Genomic DNA, 19,631 nt, shown 5'->3' on the forward strand with positions numbered 1-19,631 from the left:
TAAGGAGAATAACACCCAACAATTACAAGTCGTGAGGAAAAAAAAAGAGGAAAAGAAAAAAACCAAATTTAAAACAGGCCCCTCCCAGTACACTGCGCCCCATAGAACAGAATGAACCCCAAAGCATCAAAAAAAGGAAATCCCTAAACTATAATCACATGAAAATTAGTTGCGAATCGCTTAACCCCAAACGCTGGCGACGTTGTTGAGACCCTTGCTACCAGGTCCCCACACTTTACTCCAGCCCAGGCCGTCGTTGCCCTGAGCGTTGGTGTTGTTGTTGGTGTGCTGCTCGCTGGACGCGGCCGAGGAAGACCTCTCTTTCGGGAGGTTGTTGAACGGGTCCGACTCAGAGGCGCCAAAGCCGTAGCTGAGAGGAGACGCGAGAGGGGTGGTCGAACGCTTGGCGTTGTTGAGGGCCTGGTTCTGCGCCTGGGACGACGGACGGGTGCCGATCGGGGCTACCGAGGACGAACCCGGAGCCACGGATCCCCGCTGAGATCGTGGTGGCGAGCCACCTGGGGAGGACGCGCTCGTACGGTTCGAGAAGCCCTGGACACCTGCGTATGCATTGGCGGATAAGCTGAAACTGCCCTGCATGGATGGCGAACCACTGTTCGCGCGAGCGTGGTTGGGAGAAACGGCACCAGCACTCTGACTCCCGTTGGGAGGATGCTCCGAGGCAGGCGTGTGAACTGCAGTAGCATCAACGTTGCCATCCCGACCATTCTGGGGACCGAAGGGGTAAAAGGTGAGCAGAGGAGACGGACCACGAGTTCCACCAGCATTGGAGGCGGGTGCCGAGGCCCCGTTCGAGTTGAGGTTCAGGTTGCGAGAACCGTCGTCTAGGTGGTTGTTGCCGTCCTCTGAATGGGCGCCCTCAGAATGAGCACTGTAAAGAGCACGATGTTGACGAGCGATAAGATCACGACGATCTTCCTCGCTCATGGCCCCAGGGCTCATGACGCGGTCCTTACCGAAAGAATTGATCTCGGCCAAGACAGCTAGAGGACCGGTATGAGCGGGGTCCCGTTTAACGAGCACAGGATTGGAAGACGCACTCCTGTTATACTGCTGCTCCTGATGGTAGTTGCGCAGTTCGCGCTCGCGCTGAGCCGCGGCCCTCCTCTTAGCCTGCACGATGGGCTCGGGCTCCGCCGCTTGAGGCTGCTGGGGCACCGCCGGACGGGGTTGGAACCGCTGGGTCGCATAGAAGTTCTGCAGATTAGCAGCAGAGGGCGATCTGATTGCTTCAAAGTCCGGAACAGAATAGTGACGGACCGGCATCTGCCCAAGGACTCGCTGGTCTGCAGCTACTTCGTCAGCAAGACAAAGAAAGGACGACGGATTTCTTTCTTTCCGCCGGAAGGAGGGGGTTGTAACACACCATGCTGCTCGACGGGGAATCGAGGGACAGCCCCGGGCATCATCGGCATCGAGTCCCGACGCGGAGGATTGAACATCTTACCACTCTTGACGAGGTTGTCAACAGCACGGTCAACCTCTGCAAAAAAAAATCGAACCGAGTTAGCCTTCGACGACCATGTACACACACACATCGAGTACGACTCGTGTTTCAGCTCCGAGACTGTGTTCTTTTCTTTTTTCTTCTTTCTTTTTTTTCTTTTTTCTTTCTCCTTCATCTTTTTTTTCATCTTTTCTTGTTTCCTTCCTTCCATCCATCGGAATCTGAGTAGAGAAAAGTCGTACCATCAAGCTGAGATCCGAAAGCGGATGGATCCTCGGGCTTCATCTGAGCGGTGAACCGAGTAGTGAGGTCGGCCGACGGCCCTTGGATGTCCTTCGAGTATGCTGTAGCATGCGAAGGAGTGGACGGGCCCGAGCGGGGGTCCCAGCCGGGACGAGGGTTCTGCTGCCAGGAGGCAGGTGATTGAGGCTCGTAGTAAGACATTGTCAACGGATTGGCAGATGCGGCGACGTGGAGAAGTGGAGTCTTTGTGGGGTCGTGGTGCGGCGGAAAGGGTGGTTGATATTATTAAGGGTCGAAAAGAGCCCTGGCCCGTAGCGTTGAAAGGAAGTGCAGAGCAGCGGTAGAGAAGATGGAGAGGGATCTGACGGAGGTGGTGGTGGTGGAGGTGGAGGTGGTGGTGCTGCAGAGTGGCGGGAACAGGAACAGCGTCAGCAAGCGGTAACCCTACTTTTACTTGTTTTTCGCGGCGAGAGCAAGGGAGGTAGGTAGGTAGGCGTGAGGTAATCGATCCGGGGGGTAGGTCGATGTGGGGTTTTTTTTTCACCAGCCACGACGGGGGCGGGAAGGAAGCGTACAGGACGGAGAAGAAGCGGACAGAGCCGAGGATAGCCTCAAGGGGGGAAGGATGGGGCCAACAACCGGTGAGCGGTGGTTATTCGCTCAAAGAAAGAGGCTGAAGGGGATCGAGAGAGTGGGGAGGGGATGGCTTCCACGAGAAATATTTCAGAGAGGGGGGTATTGTAAGATGGGTAGACGTAGTCAAGGGCAAGCAGGGCAGGACAGAGCAGCCAATGGCAGGGAGACGTTTGAGGTTGTTGCCGCCGATGCTCCTTTCTCTGCAGAGAGGCTGATCAAAGGTGGGTTGTATCGGCGGGAGGCGCAGGCCGGACAGGCAGGCAGGTGGGTATGTGGGTATGTGGGTATGTGGGTATGTGGTGGTATGTGGTGGTATGTGGTGGTATGTGGTGGTATGTGGTATATGGTAGACAATACAATATATGACAACGACAATCTTGAATTCGGTCCGTTGAGGGGGGGCGGTGTGATCTCGAATGGGGGGTGGAGGGAAATGCAATGGAGGGTGTGTGGGCCGATGCGACGCAAAACCAGAAGAATTCGAAACTGATTGACTTACCGGGACGCAGAGACACAGTCCACTGGCGGACGGGCAGAAAACGGGGGTGAAAGGGAAGAAGATGGTCGTTCGCTTTGACGATTCCAACGGGCGTCGAGGGTGGTGAATAGGGGAGAGGAGGAGGAGAGTTTGAGAAGAGAACAGTAACTATGGCGTAACAAGGGGAGGGCGGGAAATATCGGCACGCAACGTCGACTAGTAGAACCGAGGACGACCTATGTATGGGTGTGATGAATGCGAATTGGCAGCGCGCAAGTACTCTGCGAAGGTATGTACTTGAGTGGGGAGGGGAGGGGGAGAAAGAAGGAAGAGAATTCAAAGATCAGTCAAAAGGCGAGAGCAAGCACGAGTAAGGACGAGTAAGTAAGCAGTCGCGCAAGCAAGCAGGCGAGCAGGCAAGCAAGCAGCGGTAGTACTATCGAGTAGTTACCACAGCGTCCGATAGATGGATGATATGATGGCCGGGATTGGGCAGGCTAGAAGAGGAAGGGGTGGGTGTGTGTGTGTGGGGGGGGGGGGGGGGGGGGGGGGGGGGGGGGGGGGGGGGGGGGGGGGGGGGGGAGAAGTGGAGAGGTGGAGGTGGCCGTTGGGTTAGCTGTGGTACGGTAGTCGAGAGGTGGAGATGTTGGATGGACGGTGAATGGATGAAAAGCTTCAGGGACTGACCACGCCCACGAGGATGGAGGAAAAGAAAGAAGAAGAAAACGGGTTTACAGGAGCAGCCACAGTAACAGAAAATTAACAGAACAGCAACGGCAACAGCACGCAGCATTCAGTTCGGGACGGTAGCTATCCACTCTGGGCTGCTCACGACGGGCTCGACTACCTAGAGTAGTTCTAGTAGGTAACAGCTACCTGGACCTCAGGTCTTCCGTTCTGCACACTCAACTCAACTCTACTCAACTCCTCCACCGACCACGGTACTCCACACAGCGAAGTAGTTATGTACAGCACTGCAAACCGCGGACAGCACGGGGGAGGAAGGGAGAGAGCAGGGAACCAGTGGCATGGCATGGCAAGTCGTTGGTGTGCTGGTACTGACCCGGCGCTGGGAAAGGCAACCAGAATCCTCGGCCCACTGGATGGCGGTGAGCTAATGCGCGCTTCCCTTCCACCTTGGGAAGACAGCGTGCGGAAACGGGCAAGACACCACCGCATCCCACGCCCCAGCAACATGGTTACATATTTACGCATGTATCGAGCGTGAATTATCGAATCCGTCGGTCGGGTTATCGGGCTGTCGGTCGGGATACATCATAATCTTCGAGGGCTCGAGGGCGGAGAAACACGTTTACCGGACGCGAGAGTCCTCGGACCGGATCTACATACCGTACAGACATACATGGCAGCCGTTTTCTTGCACGACGACGGCGACGCGGACACGACAGGGACGGGAAGTGGCTACGGGCATGACACGGTATGATCCAACCAGCTACTAGTATCATTGGTACTCCCGATAGTGGGAACAGCAGTCTCGCCGAGCATCTCGAAGAAGCAGCACACAGCAGCAGCAGTCTCGCCGAGCATACCGAACATCTCGAAGAACCGGAAGGGATTCGACAACGAGACGGCGACGACGAACGAGATGAATCAAACATCTGCAGTCACATGCGTGAATACAGATGAGATGGTACAGCAGTACTGTATATGTAGTATCATAGTGGAGGTGCTATACACACCATATACCACGTACCGAACTCTGGATGGGGGCCAGCTATAGATAAGTCAGCGGTTAGCGTAGCGGAGTCTGGAGACGGATTCTCGAGACGGCATCGCCGAAGTGAATGCCGTGGTCCCTCGAGAGCCGGCCTCCGTCCGTTACGTTTAAACGCAGAGGAAGGAAACCGATGAAACCGATGTTCGTATTGACCGCAGAGCAAAGGAACGACGAAACTAATACATATTCGTATTGCACATAAATACCTCGTCCGTCCGCACGGGGTACCGTAGATATGTACTCTGCCTACGTGTGTCGTGTGTCGATACGCGCGTGAATATACCTAGGGGACCTCAGTCCGCCGGGCTGGCTAACACGGAGTCGGGATGGGCAGATCGCTAGAGCAACTAACTTTCAACGAGCATGTGTCCTCACGACTCGACTCGACTTCCGTTCGGGAAGCTGCATCCACCACTACCAACGACGATGACGATGTGCATATCCGCTTCCGCTCCCTAGGAGGAGATGAAATATATCTGTTCACGTCCATAAATATCGCAGTGGCTTTCATCTCTTGTTCTTGTTACTTCTCTTCTCTCACCGCCCACAATCTTCTCCACCGCCACCACCACCACCACCAAGAGCACGAACAGCGTGGCCATCACTTCTGAAAGCGTGAATATTGAACAACGCAACCGTCCGATTTTTTCAAGGTTTTCCGAATCCCGTCCGGAATCCCCGCTAGAGTGGTTAACTTAGAGTCTTGGCTGGTCGACAGCGGTGGTCGACAGCAGTGGTGCACGGTCCCATACCTGCCATGGTCCATACAGAAGTCCGAAGACTGCTGTTCGTTGTCCTGCCGATACCAGTAGTCACGTAGAAGTGGAGAGAAAGAGTGACCGTATGATAGCTATTTTCACGGGGCCTTCTATCCGAATCCCAGCCGTCTTCGGACGCTGACTCCAACGACGACGAAGGCCCACTTTTTTTTGGTGCCCACGTCCTCGTCCGTCTGATGCAGGGCGCGGTCGTCGGTGGCAGGTGCATATGGATGTGGAGGGAAGGCGCGGGAAATGATTACCCGTGTTAGTAGAGTACATATGCTATGTAGCTGCGTGTCTGCGGCGTCAATCACAGCCGCCCCTTCATCCCGCAGGATCGAGATTCGGAGAGATATGTACCGGTGCCGGTAGAATGCAGTACCGGTGTTCTCGGCACCAGCCGGCCGGCCAAGGACGAGTGCAGAGTGCCGAGTGCTGGATGAGAAGTTGAGAAACCTCGAAAGAATCACGGACGGACCATGGGAGAGCCCGGAGGAGAGTATTGCAGGGGAGCCTTCCAGCCATGACGCCATGAGATATATGGGTGGGTGTTTCTTGAGATCGAACGGGGTGGGCTGGGGTGGACGTTTATCACTATGGGTATTCCCCAGGAATTGAAATGAAGGGAAGGGGATGGGGATGGGGAAGCCTCAGGAATGGGAAGGGATGGGGATGGGGAAGGCGCCCAGGGACGTCTGCTGACGTCCATATCGTACCGTATCGTACCGTATCTACCTATCTCGGAAACTTGCCACGTCTCCCCGCCCCCATCGAAGCCGGCGTCGAGCGCGCTTCGGGGGAGCATGGAGGACCTGCCTACCATGTACCGGTAGAGTACTCTAGTAGTATTCCAGTCCGAGCAAACGGCGAGAAGGCGAACCACCAGAACGGTTCATCCGGTGGTTCATCCGGTCCTTGTGCGCACCACCGAGGGTCGGTTTTGCTTTTTTTGGCGGGCGGGGACGGCGCGCGGCCACGTGTGGCGGGGATTGAGCGGCATGGGCTGGTGTATATACTGCAGAGTAGTGGTGATATTTCGTGGATTTGATGATGCCAGACTCCAGCACCGTTGCCCACTATATCATGATGAATTTCCCCCGGACCCGCAAGCACCACCGACACCGATACCGTACGGTATCTACGTAAGTACGGTAAGTACCTCCCATGTTCACCATCAACAAGGGTCAAGACAGCCCCACATCTCAACCACGATTCCCGCCCGCCCGCCTCGCCGCCCGTCTGGCTTCGGGTCCGCAGTGTCCGCGTACTTATCTGCGTACGTGGTTTCGTGCTCCGTGGTTTTGTGCTCCGTGTTGTGGTGCACAGGCCCCCCCCCCCTCTATCTGGCGGCCGGCAGATCATGTACGGTACATACAGTACCTACTGCAATTTTGCGGATTTGCGATAGATACAGTTGGCAGGTGCAGCCCTGTCATCTCCCGTAGGCACATACATACCGTACATACCGTACCTAGTTCCTGGAATCGTGGGCGTGAGCGTTTTGTATGCATGTATCTATCGAAAACGCTATGGTTAGTACAGAGTACCTACTAGAGAGATGCGAGATTTGCTTCTCCAACAGACTGTAGAGCGTGGATTACCTACGTAGGTACTATAGGCAAGTTACAGGTGAGTACATAGCCTGCATGGAAGAAATGGACTGTATATATACAGGGTATCACTCGTTGGGTGAATCCGAGTCTGGTGGATACGAGTCTGTGGCCGCGGTTCATCACTCGTCTGGTGAATGTGCCGGTTTATCACTCATATCTGTGTCGCACGCAACCAACGATCAAACCAAAAAAACCAAAAAAACTCGTATATTTGTGTTTCGTACTGGCACAGCTTCCCTACCTGAGCGTCTACAGAGCTTTTCCAGCCATCGTGAGCCTTCAGCATGTACGCTGTTTACTGTCTGTATGTACATAATATCCTCTTTTCCACAGCACCTTCCACAGCACCTGGTTCAGGATCTGGTTCTAGTTCATGAAGTATCACTCGCTCGAAACCGAGCCGAGGCAGCCGTTTGGACTAGTACGACCTGTTTCCCGAGGATCTGTTTCCCGAGGATCTGTTTCCCGAGGATATGGATAGTTGGGCGGGACTGGGTGTGGCTGGGTCAACACCACAGGCACTGGCTTTCGTATGTATGTATGCACCGGAGTGCATGGGGAGGTGCTGGGTATTCTAGGTAGCAGAGTCGGCTCCGAGGGACAGTGCGGATCGATGTGCGCCGTTGCGATCATAGACCGAGCGTATGTAGATCTTTGGCGATTGTGTCGTATTCGGTGTTTGGGACGATCATAGCCATATACTGTATACTAGGTAGTAGCTCAAGGGTGGGTAAACACTGTACATTGTGGTAGTGCTACCTACATCATCGTGAAGAAAATGGCAGTGACTTGTGTCCGGACGGCGGATGCGATGTCAATATCAATGTAGATATCAATATCAACATCCGTCCAGTGGGTTTTGTTATGTTCCCCATATGAACTACTCCATCCACCCTCGATCCGCCGAGCGAGCGAGAGACTCCAGACTCAGTTCTCTCTCCCGAGTCCCAATGCAGTTCGCAATCAATAAGATTTTATTCATGAAAATCCCCCCAGATTCTCGCCAATGCACCCCGCCGTCACTCTGCTCTATTCTGCTCTATATACTCTACTCTATGTACTCCACTCTACTACTAGGTATACGTAGACCTCACAGTCCCGATTGACGCTGACGCACGACGCCTGCAGGATATACGGTAGTATTGGGTGGTAGTGGACATCCATCTATCTATCCATCCAAGAGTCTTCACCCGCGCCACAGCCTCGGGATCATGCTTAGGTACCGGTACCGGTACATATGCATACCTACCTACATACGCAAGTAGGTATGTAGCAACCCGCCCGTTCACCTCCTCGCCAATCCGCAGCCCGGACTTCCCCACGGTACTCGAATCTGCTCCATACATATACCTGTAGAGTACCTGTACTTGTACCTGTACTAGTGCTAGCGACACAGACTGCTTGCCAATCCGCGGAGTGCGGGGGCGGGTTGATCGAGTGACCGAGTGATTATCCTGCAAGACTCTTCCGTCCTCTTCCCTCTTACTCCTACATACCTCTGCTGTTGCACGCATCTGCTGTTGCACGCATCTGCTATTGTACGCATCTGCTATTGTACGCATCTGCTATTGTACGCATCTGCTATTGTACGCATCTGCTATTGCAAAATACACGCCTCTGCTGTACATATCCCATTGCACTCCGGGCCCAGCCTGGCCTTGCTTGGACCGGTCGGCCGTGGCTAGTAATGTAAGGGAGAGGCAGGTATACACTTCCAGAATCCACCTGCGATCTCCCCAGGCCCCCGGGTGCACAATGCAAACTACACACACGCTTCCAGAATTCTCATGCCACGACACCACGAGACGGCGCGTGGCTGCGGGTTGCGGGAAGCATGTGCTCGTGCTCGTGGTGGTAGGTACAAACAGTATCATCGAGAATCGAGTCCTCCCCGTCAATGGTCAAGTAGATCAAATCAGCGATATCATATCATACAATCGTACCCGTACACGTACAAGACAGCACAACCCGACAATCCAGCGCGCGCGTGCTGAAAGTGCAAACATACATACATCCATCCAACCATCCGCCACAATATCAACATTAACATAACACGGCCCACCACATCATCAGATCATCCATCATCACGTCATGACTCATTAGATACTCACCCAATTCCCCCCTCCTCCTCCCCCATCTCCTCCTCCTCCTTTTGACATGCCATCCCATTGCCGCATCACCGGCTGCTTAGAAAATCCCCAAAAACCTCCCCTTATCGTCCTGATCCGGATGTGCCTCGACGACCTCGATGACCTCAGCCTCAGACGGACTCGGCTCCTCCGCGTCAACGACGCGGATATGGTCTGCGTCGGGGCTGCCCGAACCCCTTCCGTAGCCGCCGGGATACGACGGGCCCGAAACCCGCTCCTGCATTCATTCCATCAGCACTCACATCTACGAATATCTTCGGGGAATGGGAGGGGGGAAAGGCATACCACAACGCGCTCTGTCACCCTCCGCCGCCCGTCGGGGCCCTTTTCAAGATCGGTCGAGGAATCGCTGCTACTGGTGTAATCGCTGCCGTCGCCGCGCCCGCCAGCACCGCCGCCACCGCCCCCGCCGCTACCAGACCCACGGCCCCGTCCCCCGAACCCGAGGAAGTTCGGTCGGTGGCAGTACATGCATGTGCAGAGGACTACCGCGCAGATCACTAAAGCCGAGAAGAAGATCGGGAGGAAGACAGCGATTTGCGGTTTAGTCATTGTGCGGGAGGAGGGGAGGTGTCGAGGGGAGTGGAGTCGAGGCGCACGGATGTTGCGGGGAGGGTGTTTCGTTTCGTTTCGTGTTTCGTGAGTGAGTGAGTGCGTTTTTTTCGTGAGACCGCGCAAAGAAGGAAGTAGGGTGAAGAACGAAAAAAACGGTCGATGTGTGTGTGTCAAGATCGCACTGGTCACTGGTGGTGGACACTGGTGGTCTGGCGGTGGTCTGGCGGTTCCGGATCTTCGCTCCCTCCCCAGCCACTCACAGGCAACACTCACAGGCAGCACACACACTGCACACTGCACACACACACCCGCCTTCTCAATTAATTTTCCTTCCTTGCCTGGTTGGTTGCTGACTCGGGCTCGGGCTCGGTGGCGTAAAGTAAATAACGGCTGTCGCCCCTTCCACGCTCCACGCTCCACGCTCCACGCGACCGGCGAGTGGCATTTCCCAAGCGTGCAAGTGCGCAGAGCGCAGAACGGAGAGCATTGAGAATGCATGAATCTTCAGCCCTGTGCCGTGCTGTGCGCGCTCGCTATCGCGAGTGTCAACGTTAGATAGCTACGGTACTCTATGTACGAGCGGTAGGTACTCTATCGCTCGTTACATGGAACTTGGAAGGAACGAAGCGTATGGCTCGTGCACTTTTCCGTCGCGTTGAGCCTTGAGGCTGTTTGGCGAGGCGAGGCTACATAGGCGAGACGAGACGAGACGAGGCTAGGCGAGGAGAGGCGAGGCGAGGCGGGGCGAGTGATGTCTGGCAGTACTGTTAGAGTGGAGTACTGGTAGGCTGGACGGTTAGTAAGCCGGTATGAGGCCCAGTAACTGAGCGAGTGTTTGCGAGTGTCTGGCAGTCTGCGAGTGAGTTGCTCTTGCTCTGTGCTCTGTGTTCCTCCAGGCTCCAGCTGTCCGTTTCAACATCCGAAAGTGCCGTGTTGACTCTTCGTATAGACAACCACTCTACCGTAGAGCACCTACCAGTAGAGCACCTCGATGCGGTGGAGGTACTCTGCATACAAACGGTATCATTTGGATAGGTACGGGGTAGTTATAGGGTAGTTAATATCCTCAACCTTCCTCATCTTTCCCCGCGTTCTCCCCGTATGTATGCACTCCCCGTATGCACTCTACTCTACTCCACTCTACTCTGTTCAATTGCCTATACGCTATTGCATTTCCGGGAAACAATTCCTGACTTCCACTCCACAGCAATACTGGTAGAGTATCGACCGACTCCGAGTCCCCAACGACCGTCGACGATGGACCGCCAGACCGGAAGACACCCAGTGTCTGTGATTCCTGCAGTCGGGCCGGCGACGCATGTATGTATGTAGTATGTAGGGCGGGTTGTGGGTTATGGGTAACTACATCCACATACATCCACATACTGTACCTACCTATCTACACAACATACACTGTATACATACACTGCCGCCTGTATGTACCGCCCACCGGCTGGAGCGTCTCAGTTGGAGCTCAGTTCGAAGTTCCAACTCGGCGGTCGAGTCCAGTACTACCGGTATGGTATCGCTGTGCCAGCTCGTCCACTGGCTGGCTGGCTGGCCGTGTCTAATTCAATTCAATTCACTGCAGAAGTCTCGCTGTAGTTGTGTAGATCTCATTTTCGTGGTCGACTCTACATGTGCTCCCGTAACGATCCGACCGACCAACCAGCCAACTAACCGCGGTACGGTGCGGGACAGGTACCCACATACTCTACATACCCCTCCTCTTCGTACCTTGGGCTTATGTATGTCGATTATGCCGAGTAGTATATGTATGCAGTTACAGTTCCCTTCCCTTCCGTTCCCGCGGAAAGGCTTGGGCTTGGTTTGGGCTTGGATTAGGTTAGGCTTGGATTAGGTTTGGTTTGGATTGGGGGTTCGGTCACCTCGGTGTGTGTCGGAAACGTGTAGCTTTTTTTCCTTCTTTACTTTCGCTGGATGCCTTGTGGTAGTGGAGGAGAAGGAGGGGATGAGTGAGATGATAGATCACTATTCCTACCGAGCAGAGTGCCTACTTCTCACTAGAGTAGTAACAATAGTAACACCACCCAGTTTCAACTTGCAACTTTCCGCTCGTATGTATGTAATCGCGAACTGCACTTTTCTCCCGTCCATCCGCATGTCCATCCGCATGTCCATCCGCATGTCCATCCGCATTCCGCATTCCCGCACGCACCACACTCGTATGTAAAAACCGGAAATCCCACGATCGCACAAGTAATCGAGTCGTGGTGGAATGGTGGTGGTGGAGTGCCGGTTGAATCTAAAAGTCACCCCTCCCACCCCACAGCGGCGATGCAGGCCCGACTCCCACTTCCCACTTACCGTACTTCCCGGCATCGCGTTGCCACGGCCGACTGACCGACTGTCAGAAATCCCAGCCGCGCCGGAAGGACCGCAGGTGCGGTGCGGTGGGGTGCGGGGAGCATCATGGTTAGTTAGGCGCAGGTGATGGTCTACCTACATACATAGACACGGGCACCTACCTGGCTGGCTGGCTGGCTGGTTAATATATCGAGAGCGCGCGAGTGGGCAGATACCGTACCTACCCCAGAAAATCTGGATGGGTGCGTATCTAGGTGGGTGCGTGGGTGCAAGGTGGGTGTGCTGCCCCTGGCATGAGGGCGAACGAGGGGTAGGATGGGATGGGATGGGATGTGAGGAGTGGGCGGGGTTTTTTTACTTTCTTTCTCGACTGCTGTCGGCAGAGATGGATGCGAAGGACGGATGGTTGTGCGATTGTGAGTGGAGTGAGAGTTTCGATGCCATTGTGAGCGAGACCAAGTGGGGCGAATGGCGGCGGCGACAATGGACGAGGGAGCAAGGCGAGATCCGTCGATTGGCATTATTTCGATGGCATCGTTTTGGCTTTGTTGAGGGCCGGGGCTTCGTCTTCGTATTATCCTCCCCTTCCGTCGTCGGCGACTCGTCGTGGCTGCTTGCGATTGTCCGGTGGCTCGCCTCACTCCCGCTCCGACTCGTGCCTCTCTCTCGGTCTCACGTTCTGCCCCACCCCCCGGAGACTATCAACCGAGTGAACATCAAGCATCATGGTTTGGACTTGTCCGTGTTCGGTTTCGCCATGGTTAACTTAGCACTTGGTGCTCTTCCAGCAAGGTGGTTGCAGCATCGTCATCGCTGGTGCCAACTTTGTGTGCAGGTAGAGTGGAGTTGTCGTGCGGCGAGGACAGGGAGCTGGGGGCCAAGGCAGGCACGCAGGAAGGCAAGGGTAAGAGGGTAAGCAAGATTGAGGTGGATAAAGTTAGTCGAGAGTTGGGGAGCGGAGAGTGTAGAGCAGAGCAGAGGGAGTAAGAGGGTGAGAGAAACAGAAGGGGGAGTGGAGGGGGAGAGAGAGGGGGAGGGAGAAAGGGGAGGGAAACAGAGGGAGACAGTGGAAGACAGAGAGAGACAGACAGAAACAGACAGAGACAGACAGAAACAGACAGAGACAGACAGAAACAGACAGAGACAGACGCTGAGAGGAAGGACAGCAACACGCACGGGGCACCTCTCGTCACCATCTTGTTCGCGTTTCGTTCTCACGTCCACCGCTCGCCTTGTCGTTTGCTACGAACGCAGAGAGAGGAAGAGGAAGAGGGACCGAGACATAGAGAGACAGAGAAAGAGAGATGGAGATTGAGACAGAGAGACGGTGAACTTTTCCACTCCGCATTCCAGTATACCACTCATCACTCACGTATGTACACTACTTTGCACACTGTACCTGCTGAGATCCCCATTCTCCCTTCAGCTGTGCATCCGTACCACGAATACCGTCCAGGTGTCCTGCGTCGAGCATACCGCACGGTACGGCAGAGTAATCCGCCCCCCAAAGTGACTGAGCAGCTCGCAGTTGCAGCAGCGATCAAAGCTCAACGAGGGAGACCACCAGCATCGACAGCGACATCGATGCACAGCAGCCGCACGGCAACAGCAACATCTGCATCCTTACAGCCGTTCCTGTTCTCCCCCACGACTTCCCATCCTCATCCTTCCATCCATTCGCTCGAGCACTGACTGGCTGTCTGTCCGTCTCGTAACTCGTTCTCTTCACACCCCTCTCAGTCTCTGTTCGTCGCCGTGCTGTCCGTTCAATTCCCTCCGCTCCGTTCCACCCTTTCTACTTCCCAAGTACTTGGGTATATACTATATTCCCTCTCGGTCTCTAGTTATATACAGCCACCACACACACCGATTCCCCCATCATCTCCCTCGCTCGCTCCTTTTCCGCGCCGTACTCACTCATTCCCACTCACAATCCCAACCCTCAGATCGTCATTGTTGTAACTACCGTACCCCTTCTCCTGCTAGTTACTCCTTTTCCGCAACAACAATCCCTCCATCCCCCCAAAAGGGCAAGTACCTTCCGTAACAATTCCCACTCTACATACCAAAGTAGAACAGCATCAGCATCTCCATCGTCGATACCACATTCGTTATTTTGCCTGCAGTTCCTTTCTCCTTGACGCGAAGAGAACCAGTCGAAAAACTGAGCGAGAGAACGAGAGAACGACAGAACGACAGAAGACGCGCCGTAACCTCCATTGCAACAGTCCATCTAACTTTCCCCAACCCAACCACCCCCTGTCTCCACCAGTCGGTCAGATCGAGTCAAGTCGGTTCGGAGTCCATCGATCAAGTTGCACTGCGCTACCACTATTACCGCTACCACCACCACCGTCCAAACCCATTCGACATCACTCTCCGCATACCTGCCGCCAAAACCACACTCAACCCCCCGTCTTACAGCTTCCACCACCACTACCACCACCACTACCACCACCTCTACCTACCACAGCTACCACAACCACAACATCCACCACCAACCTCTACTGCAGCCATCCACTGCCAACTCTTCCCACCCCTCAATCTTCAGCTGTCCCGCCACCCCAGTGTCTGTCCCAGCTGAGCACATCCGCCCCCCCCCCCCCCGAATATCAACTTCGCAGTCAAACCCCCCCCTCTCCTTGAACGTTGTACCCGCTCAGCGCTCACCATCACCACCACCTCTTCTCGGAATCTCCGTTTCTGTCCGATACCGTTCTTCTATTCTTCGATCCGCTCGTCCATCTTCTGATCACACGTTTCCCCTACCCCACCACCACCGCCGAACGAGATTCTCCATCTCGAGCTGCTCGCACGGATACCATAACTCTTGTCAGCAAGGAGTAGCCGGTCGTAAGAGAGTCGAACCCGCCACCACCACCACCACCACCACCATCACCACCTCCTCATCCCATCTATACCTCCTCTCCTCGTACGCACCTTCGCTTTCGCTTCTATTCTCTGCTGCTGTTCCACTAGTAGCCACAGAAAACTCTCGGGATCCCCCGTTGTTGATTTAACCCTCATTCGCCGGTCGAAGCAATCCCTGTTGCCCACCCCCCGTCGGTTATATTTGGCGACAGTCCATCTCCAGCCAGGAACGAGCCCCCATTCTCGTAGCCACCCACTTCATCCGTACACGCACGAATCATATTTTGGATAACCCAAAAGTAACTCGGCAGCGCTCCAATCGATCGATCCGCTTTCTGCCCCAACTCACCGCGCCGTCACCTCCCACCCCCCGAGGCCAATCCATCAGTTATCGAGGCCCAACAGGACGCGGTTTATGACGCTGAATCCCGCCAGCGGATTTTCCCCTTCCTCCCAGTTGCATATTACCCCACACAACAGCAACGACGTCGACGCTGCTTCTACACGGCGGAGGAACACGGTTGGCTTGCCAACGTCCGCTGCCTTCAAGCCCGCCGCCGCCATTGCGCTCCAACAGGCACCGCCGGCGACTCAGCACCCTTTCCTGCCCACGCTCTCGCCAGGGCAGCTACAATCACCATCTCCGCCATCGCATCCACTGAACTCTCCGTTGCAACCCGGGGGTCCGGCTACGGGGGTAAACGGCACGCGGTACAGGAGTAAATCTCCGTCAAACAATCTCCGCAACAACAGCGGCGGCAAAGCAGTGTCGCCTCACAGCAGGCATCAGCAGTCGAGGTCGCCGGAGAGGGGAATCGAGCAGAAACTGCAAGGAGGATCGAGTACTGCTACCGATTGCGGGGGTTGGTTGGGTAATGGACGCAAGAACGACAACAGGCAAAACCACCTCAACCCCAAAAGTGGCCCATTCAACATGCAGGGGAAACGAAACGATGTTGTTCCACCATCGATAGCAGTCCAGCGGCCGTCGTTTCGGCATTCGCCACATTCAATGTCGATGCCCTCGACCCCAAACTATCAACAACGTCACATGACCAACGGCGTCTCCCGGAGCCCTTCGCCACCTACCTGTATGCTCGACTCCCCACGCTCGGCCGCTTCCGAACCCCTATCCACCGTCATGACGTTTTCCAAGGCACCACCGCCACCGATGAGTGGATGCAGGTACGAGACGTTGTTGATCGACGCCAAGAGGCGGATACCATATTCGCTGGGGAGCGATAGGCTCAAGCCGGAGAAGCCGCTGCTGGAAAAGCTGCCGCTCTCCCGCGAGGAGGCATTGACGAGAGATATGGAGTTGGAATTCGAGAAGTTGAAGCCCAGCAAGGAGAGCGAAGATCGGAGACGAAAGTTCTTGGACAAACTCTCACGGATATTGAACGAGGAGTGGCCCGGTCACGATACAAAGGTGCATGCGTTTGGTTCAACTGAGAATCACCTTTGCATGGAAGATTCAGATGGTAAGGGAACGATAATAGCCGCGATACCCCCTCCTCTTTCCTTTAATGAATTCAGGCTTATCTTTTTCTTTCTTAGTGGATGTCTGTATCACCACCAAATGCAGGGAAATCGAGTCGACATGCAAACTGGCGAAGGCACTAGCAAAACGTGGGTCATCCAGGCAGCTTTTTTTTGCAAATATATGCGAAAGGGTGAATAAACAGCAGTTCTAACTCGATGTTTCATCTAGGCGGTATGGACAGGATCGTATGTGTGCCAGGAGCCAAGGTGCCGATCGTAAAGATTTGGGATCCGGAGTACATGGTGGCGTGCGACATGAATGTCAACAGCACCCTGGCACTCGATAATACGAGAATGATCAAGACCTATGTGGAGATCGACGAGCGAGTTCGGCCGCTGGCACTGATATTGAAGCACTGGACGAAGCAACGAGTGTTGAATAATGCCGGTGAGTGAAGGCATAAGCCTGTGAGTCAGTGGGGGATCGATACTGATTATATGTGGCAGCCATCGGAGGAACGCTGAGTTCTTACACATGGATCTGCATGATTCTCAATTTCTTGCAGACGCGCGAACCCCCGGTGCTACCATCGTTACATATGCTCCCTCACAAGAAGAAGCCACCAAATCACGGCGTGGATGTTTCCTTCGCCGACGACATCGAGACGTTACGAGGCTGGGGGAAGGACAACAAGGAGACGCTGGGAGAGTTGCTGTTCGCCTTTTTCAAGAAATACGGCCACGATCTGGATTACGAGAAGAGCGTGATATCCGTGAGGACGGGGAGGCTGCTGGCCAAAGCGGACAAGGGCTGGGTATATCAGCAGAACAATCGGTTATGCGTCGAGGAGCCTTTCAACACCACCCGGAATTTGGGCAACACTGCGGATGATTGCTCGATGCGCGGAATACATCTGGAGTTTAGGAGGGCACATAGGCTACTGGCCGAAAAGGGGGATCTGGCCGAGTGTTGTGAGCAGTTCGAATATCCGCCAGAAGAAATCCATCCGTTACCGCCACCGCCACCACCATCACGGCCTGTTACCTTGTCTAGGAGCAATTCCAATCATAAGAATCGAAACAATGGGTTCTCCGCGGGAGGTCAGCGCGGGGGAGGACAGGGAGGACGGTTTCAGTATAACAACCATAATCGGAATCACAACCAGAACCGCCGGGGCTCCAATGGTGCTGCGTTTAATCAGAACATGATGCAGCAACAACAGCAACAACAGCAGCAGCAACAGCAGCAGCAACAACAGCAGCAGCAACAGGCGCAACAGCAACAACATCCTTACTACCCTGCTGAGATGTTTGGTTACGTCCCAACCACCCAAGAGCAGCTGGCTCTCATTCAGGCTCAGATTCAGGCGCACGCCCATGCTCAGGCGCAACTGATTCACGCCGCCCAAGTTCACGCGCAAATGCACTCGCAGCATCAGAACGGGTCTCAATCGCAATCAAACGGCACGACACCTTCCCGGGAAGTTGCCAATCCGTTCTTTACGTGGCCATACCTAGCCCATCTCTACGGACTCAACCAGTTTTACAATGGATTCCCCATGGGTCAGGGTGCTACAGGCGGTGATGTACCGACGGTAGGGGGGTCACCTCCACGTACGCCGGCAGCAATGGTTGAGGGGGTGAACGGCAACAGGCTCGGGTCGGGTCGTGGCGGTCGCCGGAACGGGGGCTATACCAATGGTTCGCGATCGCAGTCACAGCCACCGTCGCTGTATCCCACCAATGGATACGGTCGAAGCGTGCCAGTCGTTGGTGTTGCGAACTCGGAGGACGATGACTTTGCTGACCATTCGTCGAACAGCAACCAGCCCGAGACGCCACCGGAAGAGGAAGCCGATGAGTATGTTGGTTACTACACGATAGGCCAGGCACTTCAGTCGGATCTTGACGTAGTGGTTGGGGAGGACGAACAGGGGACGGAGGAGACGTTTCTGGAGCAGAAGACTGTTGTGGATCGACACAAACGAGTTTCAAACGAGCGGCTACCTGCTTCGATGTTGGGACTGGTGCGAGGGACTTCTCCTGGTCCTGCGAATCGGAAAGGGGTCGCCGTGAATGGGAACTTATCCCATCCATTCGTGGGTCCGAATCCCGGCGAGCTTGTGTTTCCGTTTGTTGCTAGTGCTGCAGTCAACGGCGTCAACGGTACATCCGCGAAAATAGACGTCGGCAGCCAAGGGTACGCGCAGAAGCTACTCGAGGTGCACAATCAGAGATTGGACGCGACACTCCGTGGGTCTGCTGCACAGCACGACCAGCCTTCGACTTCTTACTCGGGTGTTCCGGTTTCACCAGCTACCACCATGTCGACATTCGACGGTTCAAATTCGGAGGGTGGTCAAGCGGAGAGTTCGGATTCGCTGAAGATGTCGCCGAGCGTGCGGCAGCGCACTGCTGCTCAACAGGCCATGATCCAGGAAGACTTGACGCTCTCACCTGTCGTTGAGGTTCCGACGCCACCTCCTCAGACTTCGGCACGGAAAGGACAGGAACCGAAATCTCCGACGGATACGGCCAAGCGGGAAACGAAGCCGGTCGGCAGTGGCAATGGCGGGTCGAAGAAGAAGAATGTTTCCTCCTCCAACACCAAGGACGATCCGGTCCCTCCTACGCCTGCACCAGAGAAGTCTGGTCAGCAGCAGCAGAGGAACGGCAATGCTAGGTCTAAGGGTAACGGAAGCAACAAGTCTACACCCACCAAAGGCAAGAAAGAACCTACTGAGACCAAGGTGGAGGCAAAGGCTGGAGAGGCCAATGGGGCGAGCACGGCTACTAGTGGTACCCCTAAGGCCACATTCAAGAAGTGCAAGCCGAAGAGACGTACAATACCCAACATTCGGGAGGTGGCAGCAAAGGATGCCGAGAGGAAGGGCGGATGAACATGAGACCGAGAGATATCACGATTGGACGTTGACTTGCTGAGTGGGATAGATTCGCGTTTGCTTTTCTTGTTTTATGTTTGACCCTTTCTTTTTCGTTTTCGTATTTCTTCGGTTCTCGGGGCCTATTAGCAGAGCCATCATCATCGTTCATCAGCATCGTTGGTACGGGGCCGGCATTCGGGGTTTGGTTTGTTCGGTTTGGACATGACTTGGGAATGGGTCGGATGGGGGGGGGGGGTGGGGGAATGGTATGGGGAGGTGAATGTTCGTTTTCCGAGTTTCTGTTCAGTTTTTTGTAAGATGAGGACAACTGCTTGCTTTTCGATGTTCTTTTGCTCTTTGTTTTTCTTCTAACATTCCACCTTTACGATTATTGTTTTTTTTTGCTACACGACCAGGACAAAA

The 19,631-nt window shown here is 54.8% G+C and overlaps 6 protein-coding genes across 6 annotated transcripts; 4 read left to right on the top strand and 2 right to left on the bottom strand.

The window, feature by feature from the left end:
- Positions 1–180: 180 nt before the first annotated feature.
- BZA05DRAFT_441939 (uncharacterized protein) lies at positions 181–1,912 on the bottom strand (the record flags this gene model as incomplete). The annotated part of the gene is made up of 3 exons (XM_051486708.1): positions 181–1,307; positions 1,388–1,504; positions 1,711–1,912. The coding sequence occupies 3 exons, from the start codon at positions 1,910–1,912 to the stop codon at positions 181–183; spliced, it is 1,446 nt and encodes a 481-aa protein (XP_051342384.1).
- A 212-nt stretch (positions 1,913–2,124) lies between these two features.
- BZA05DRAFT_196813 (uncharacterized protein) lies at positions 2,125–3,049 on the top strand. Its single transcript, XM_051479449.1, has one exon. It carries the CDS (start codon positions 2,337–2,339, stop codon positions 2,835–2,837), a length of 501 nt encoding a protein of 166 aa, XP_051342385.1. The 5' UTR covers positions 2,125–2,336; the 3' UTR covers positions 2,838–3,049.
- Positions 3,050–8,826: 5,777 nt separating this feature from the next.
- On the bottom strand, positions 8,827–10,011 carry BZA05DRAFT_471375 (uncharacterized protein). Its single transcript, XM_051487954.1, has 2 exons — positions 9,373–10,011; positions 8,827–9,304 (listed from the first exon to the last, which is right to left on the bottom strand). The coding sequence occupies exons 1-2, from the start codon at positions 9,637–9,639 to the stop codon at positions 9,125–9,127; spliced, it is 447 nt and encodes a 148-aa protein (XP_051342386.1). The 5' UTR covers positions 9,640–10,011; the 3' UTR covers positions 8,827–9,124.
- Positions 10,012–10,727: 716 nt separating this feature from the next.
- BZA05DRAFT_387925 (uncharacterized protein) lies at positions 10,728–11,016 on the top strand. Its single transcript, XM_051482624.1, has one exon. It carries the CDS (start codon positions 10,744–10,746, stop codon positions 10,972–10,974), a length of 231 nt encoding a protein of 76 aa, XP_051342387.1. The 5' UTR covers positions 10,728–10,743; the 3' UTR covers positions 10,975–11,016.
- Positions 11,017–12,070: 1,054 nt separating this feature from the next.
- Positions 12,071–13,073, top strand: BZA05DRAFT_387927 (uncharacterized protein). Its single transcript, XM_051482625.1, has one exon. The coding sequence runs from the start codon at positions 12,209–12,211 to the stop codon at positions 12,884–12,886; it is 678 nt and encodes a 225-aa protein (XP_051342388.1). The 5' UTR covers positions 12,071–12,208; the 3' UTR covers positions 12,887–13,073.
- A 2,702-nt stretch (positions 13,074–15,775) lies between these two features.
- BZA05DRAFT_415971 (uncharacterized protein) lies at positions 15,776–19,223 on the top strand (the record flags this gene model as incomplete). Its single annotated transcript, XM_051485344.1, has 4 exons — positions 15,776–16,322; positions 16,399–16,470; positions 16,553–16,771; positions 16,831–19,223. The coding sequence occupies 4 exons, from the start codon at positions 15,776–15,778 to the stop codon at positions 19,221–19,223; spliced, it is 3,231 nt and encodes a 1,076-aa protein (XP_051342389.1).
- Between the last annotated feature and the right edge of the window lie 408 nt (positions 19,224–19,631).

The sequence above is a fragment of the Tricharina praecox genome (genome assembly GCF_024521635.1).
Source record: "Tricharina praecox strain CBS 144465 chromosome Unknown BZA05scaffold_4, whole genome shotgun sequence".
NCBI lineage: Eukaryota > Fungi > Ascomycota > Pezizomycetes > Pezizales > Pyronemataceae > Tricharina > Tricharina praecox.

What these genes read in the sequence shown, in the direction of transcription:
- BZA05DRAFT_387927 (XM_051482625.1), top strand. Translation starts at nt 12,209, where the DNA reads ATGGGTGCGTATCTAGGTGGGTGCGTGGGTGCAAGGTGGGTGTGCTGC.
- BZA05DRAFT_196813 (XM_051479449.1), top strand. Translation starts at nt 2,337, where the DNA reads ATGGGGCCAACAACCGGTGAGCGGTGGTTATTCGCTCAAAGAAAGAGG.
- BZA05DRAFT_471375 (XM_051487954.1), bottom strand. Translation starts at nt 9,639, where the DNA reads ATGACTAAACCGCAAATCGCTGTCTTCCTCCCGATCTTCTTCTCGGCT. An exon ending in GGGTGACAGAGCGCGTTGTG is followed by an intron (nt 9,305 to 9,372) that starts GTATGCCTTTCC and finishes GAATGAATGCAG; the next exon opens with GAGCGGGTTTCGGGCCCGTC.
- BZA05DRAFT_387925 (XM_051482624.1), top strand. Translation starts at nt 10,744, where the DNA reads ATGTATGCACTCCCCGTATGCACTCTACTCTACTCCACTCTACTCTGT.